The sequence below is a fragment of the Mercenaria mercenaria genome, chromosome 13, assembly GCF_021730395.1.
Source record: "Mercenaria mercenaria strain notata chromosome 13, MADL_Memer_1, whole genome shotgun sequence".
NCBI classification, from domain to species: domain Eukaryota; kingdom Metazoa; phylum Mollusca; class Bivalvia; order Venerida; family Veneridae; genus Mercenaria; species Mercenaria mercenaria.
In genome coordinates, this window is record NC_069373.1 from 9,416,362 (window position 1) to 9,421,535 (window position 5,174).

The 5,174-nt window shown below is 35.6% G+C and overlaps 1 protein-coding gene across 1 annotated transcript; it reads left to right on the forward strand.

The window, feature by feature from the left end:
- The first annotated feature begins 726 nt into the window (after positions 1–726).
- On the forward strand, positions 727–4,733 carry LOC123529914 (uncharacterized). The gene is made up of 3 exons (XM_045310501.2): positions 727–873; positions 2,832–3,234; positions 3,504–4,733. The coding sequence occupies exons 1-3, from the start codon at positions 844–846 to the stop codon at positions 4,490–4,492; spliced, it is 1,422 nt and encodes a 473-aa protein (XP_045166436.2). The 5' UTR covers positions 727–843; the 3' UTR covers positions 4,493–4,733.
- Positions 4,734–5,174: the final 441 nt, after the last annotated feature.

The window sequence follows — 5,174 nt, forward strand, 5'->3', positions numbered from 1 at the left end:
ATTGTTCTGCCTTGTACATTTGTAACGCAGCTCTAATTAGCTCGTTTGGAAATTATGGACATTTATGTGTATTTTTGTGGCTTAGAATGGCTTGAGGCCGTTAAATGAATATGACATAATTCGACTTTGTTGAAATGTTAGTATGATAATGACAATTCATCATTCTAAATATGTGATAAATTTCAAACATGTATTAATAGCAATATAAAAGATATAGTCTATGATATCGAGAGGCGTTAGAAGTTTCGTGAAGTGAACTAGCATAATGAAAAGTGCAAATGTATAAAATCATCAACGTAAAGAATAATTTTTAAACTCAAGAAACTTCATCCTATTCTATCTACTGCAAAGCTTTGAAAATATATCCGAAATATATATGGCTGTAACTTGATGTGATCTCATTAGGTTGCATTTTGCTTTACGTCGCAGATAAGATCTCTTGTGCTGTAAAGTGTGTGTGTGTGTGTGTGTGTGTGTGCGTGTGTGCGCGCGTGTGCGCGCGTGTGTGTGTGTGTGTGTTTGTTTTTCTGCTTGGCCTGTAGTTATGTTAGTACTTTCACATGAAAAGAAATATTTGACTTCTTCTTGTAGTCAAGACCTGATCCAGTCATTTTTCTCAGACAATAGCACTGCCATGTATAAACTGAATCTGGCCGATCTGGGATTTGGCTAGAAAAGTTTAACTTGTTTGAAATTCCCGCCTGAAATTTTAACGCGGGCCTGCGTGGGCGCGTGACATTTAAGTTCAATATGGGTATTTCCTTCTTTCGTTTTCGTGGTATTTCGTGACAAGAAATCATGTTACTTTATCATCCTGATTGAAAAGCCAGTGTCCTTAAGGATATGAGCAAAATGGCAGATTTTAGTCATCAGGTTTGTTTTTTTAAATCATGTTGGAAATTTTTTAATATGGTACATGAAAAGATGCATTTTCCTGCTACCTGAAACACCTTTAAGGATGCATGAATGTATTATATAATTAAGGAAAAGTCTATTTTTCCCTCCCGATGTTGGAAATTTTTTAATATGGTACATGAAAAGATGCATTTTCCTGCTACCTGAAACACCTTTAAGGATGCATGAATGTATTATATAATTAAGGAAAAGTCTATTTTTCCCTCCCGATGTTGGAAATTTTTTAATATGGTACATGAAAAGATGCATTTTCCTGCTACCTGAAACACCTTTAAGGATGCATGAATGTATTATATAATTAAGGAAAAGTCTATTTTTCCCTCCCGATGTTGGAAATTTTTTAATATGGTACATGAAAAGATGCATTTTCCTGCTACCTGAAACACCTTTAAGGATGCATGAATGTATTATATAATTAAGGAAAAGTCTATTTTTCCCTCCCAATGTTGGAAATTTTTTAATATGGTACATGAAAAGATGCATTTTCCTGCTACCTGAAACACCTTTAAGGATGCATGAATGTATTATATAATTAAGGAAAAGTCTATTTTTCCCTCCCGATGTTGGAAATTTTTTAATATGGTACATGAAAAGATGCATTTTCCTGCTACCTGAAACACCTTTAAGGATGCATGAATGTATTATATAATTAAGGAAAAGTCTATTTTTCCCTCCCGATGTTGGAAATTTTTTAATATGGTACATGAAAAGATGCATTTTCCTGCTACCTGAAACACCTTTAAGGATGCATGAATGTATTATATAATTAAGGAAAAGTCTATTTTTTTAATCATTTCATCAAGCCTTTTCAATGTATGTATGAATGTACAGTCACAGTGTATGGACTTCGTTTTTCTGTATGATATCATATACCCAGGTCTCAGTGTATTGGCTCTGATATCTACCAATCCAATGTATAACCAGCTACCAGTAATAAAGAAGTTACTGTTTTGAAAATCAACTTTATTTATCATAATAAAACAAACTATATGATTGTCAGCAATAATTATACTACATTTTAATCAAATGAATAAAATTTCATTCATTCTACCCTTTTCTTTCAATCATAATATAAAAAAAAAACTATATAAAGAAAGTTATCAAAAACTGCTCGAAACTGATATACAAAATGACATGATTTGTAGAAAAATGATTTACTAACTTCACAAATAAGTATTAATAATAAAATAAATAAAAACATAAAAATATTTTTTTGAACTTTTTCTGCATTTCTTGTGTTCTAAGCAAATATAATGAAAAACTACCCACTACCCAATCAAGTACCGCATTTAAAAAGCAAGCGATCAATGAAGCATATAGCGTTAGAAATTGTCAGACTGGATTCCCAGGCTATGAAGCATGTACCGTGAGATAAACTTTTACCTGTAACATGCCTGGGGCTAATTTCCACTACCGGACACGGTTTTATGGCTCTTTAGCCTGTGTATTGCTGTCAAATCAAGCCAACTGCGCTGGTGTATAAATTTGTTAATTGAGGGGCCCATAGTAATAAAAATCGTAACTAGCCAGCCAGCTGGGGGGGCCCAGGCCCCCTGGCCCCCCACCTGGACACGTGCTAGTCTAAAAAAATAAATTAGTACTATCTCGGGTATATAGGATATGATAAACAACATACTTTACAAGATTTTGCAGTTTTTGTATCAGGGTAGTAGAGGAGGAGCCTTAGGGTGGGGCAGGGGTAGGGTCCAGGTCACACGCCGAGTACCTGTTTCATGAATACGTGTTTTATGTTTTTGTGAACGCTACTTCACTTTTGTCATTTTTAAATGAAACAAGATTTCACCATGATTTTATTTTTATAGTAACATCCTTCAATTTTATCTTTTTATTTCAATATTTATAAAGTACATATAACCTGTAACATGCACTTCCATAGATATAATTCTGCTCTGCAGGAAAACCACGACGATTATCTAAGAAAAATGGAAGTAGAAAACAAGAAATTAAAAGAACAAGTAAGCACACTTGAGAGGACCAACAACCACCTGAACAAATTGTTAAGTGACGTCAAAAGTCTGTTAGAAACATTTGGTGTTCAAGATGGTCCAACGCTGAAGAACACTAGTAACGCATCAGTGACTGGTTGTCAATCTGCGATAGGACTTGTGGTTAGTGATTCGTCTAAGCGCGAACAAGATCAAAAATTGGCACCAGGGACAGATCATACGCACAGTCCGCGAAAGTGTCCTGAAGTAGAAACTGCTGTGAATTCCGGAGGCAAATGTGAACCGTTAGTGTTTACAACCTTGCCATTGCCATGGTCCGAGCTGAGGAAAAAGGAATTAAAGAATTCTCAAGGTATGCAGTCAAATTCCATTATTGACAATTATAGATAAAACGCTATGTTAGTAAACATTATTTTTTCTAAATGATTCACATTTTATGTATCTAAGACAGTGGGACCTTCTTGCTATTGATACTGGAGAAAGAAATTTCGAGGTTATATTCATTAGAAAAATCATGTAAATAAATAATAATAGGTTAGAATTTACAGAAAACAACAGTTTTAGGAGTGAAATGTTTAAAGGAAGTTGTACGTAACAGATATTGACACTTCTTTTTTCCAGATGAGCGACGTTTACGTCATTTCCTGTGTAAAGCCATCACAGCACATGCAAGTTTGTTGGCATCTGAAGGATTTGGACTACAAGCGTCTGACTTTCCTGATCGTCTTGTGTCACGTGGTTGCATAACAGAAGAAGAATGTAGCAAATTCCTGAATTCTTCAAATAAACCTATCAATCTAATGAGGGTTATTTTGGGACTGGTCATAAGAAGGGATTGCAATACGTTATTGTCCTTCATCGAAATCCTTTTCCAATATAATGAATATTTAGCAAAAGAAATCACGCAAACATATGATAGCTTTATGAGCGGCCACGATGACTTATCTCAGGTGCAAGACTTGGATTGCTCGCATTGTCTTCTACGGGAAAGGGTAGAACCTGTTCTTATTATAGATCGACTGATTGGCCGCAACTACCGCAAGTGGCTACCATTTTATGAACAAGTCACACGTTGGGATAACGTGCCAGAGAAGAGGGCTTTCTTGTGGGATACATTCATGGCCCAAGTAAATAACGAGGGTGTTTTTGCCGAAATAATGCCTGACACTATAGAGGCCCTTGAAGCATGTGGATTTCATTCGGATATTGTAAATAGCTTACATGAGGACCAACGTACTGGAATTAACAGCTTTATATGCAGACATATATCCCTTCCAGAAGAAACGCTAAAATACAGCAACGATGTTAAAACCAAAGTATCTGAACCAAAGATGCACGAAATAAAACTAAATGACATAGCAGATGATAACAACACCAGATTGAAAGAAAAGTTCTGTCCAATGATTCAAAATGTGTCAAATGAGAGTGTGGAAAACAAAATGCAAGAATTGAAATCATTCGAGTCGGAATCAATGCCTTCGGTTGGACACACTGAGGACGAACAAACGAATAACGGAACGCAAAATGGCAATGCCAATTCGTCGTGTACAATACATGTATTGCTCGTTACCGATTCTAATATCAAAATAAGCAAAAGGGAAGATAGATAAAACTATTTTCTTAAAGTATTTGAAGAAACTCATGGCAGGAAATATATCAGTATTTGAAACAGGCGTGATAACAGTTCTTGCGTATAGTGCTGAAGAAAAACAAAATCCAGCTAACTCTGTGTATGCTTGCAATGCAGTCATTTGTCTCTCTTTATTACCAGTACCACTATGATTTTAAACTTATTTTCTCCATCAGTATTCTTGCATAAATTGGATATAATAATACGTTTACATTTTCTCACACAGTTTAAAGCCTTTAAGGTATATTCAGCCTGAAGCCCTCTGAGAAAGCTACCGATAATTTGAATAGTTTTCATTTTCTTTCACTCCGTCGTATATACTTGCCAACTTGCTAATTTATCTACACACACACGCACACACGCACTCACACGCACATGTATGGCGTACCATTAGGGTCGAAAATGCCGATTTAGCTTTAAGACAATTCGATTTAGTATGACCCAGGGTCTGACATATTCCAATTAGTATGACCCAGGTTGAGAATTAGCTTAAAGCTATTTCATTTAGTACGACCCGGGGTCGGATATATTATATTTAATATGACACAGGTTCGGAATTAGCTTAAAGCTATTTCATATTTAGTACGACCCAGGGTCAGACATACCGGAATATGTCCAACCCAGGGTCATACTAATTGTAAATATGTCCGACCCAGGGTCAT

Coding starts and splice junctions, on each gene's coding strand:
- LOC123529914 (XM_045310501.2), top strand. CDS start 844: ATGAGCAAAATGGCAGATTTTAGTCATCAG. Junction 874..2,831: donor TGGCAGATTTTAGTCATCAG/GTTTGTTTTTTT, acceptor TCTGCTCTGCAG/GAAAACCACGACGATTATCT. Junction 3,235..3,503: donor GGAATTAAAGAATTCTCAAG/GTATGCAGTCAA, acceptor TCTTTTTTCCAG/ATGAGCGACGTTTACGTCAT.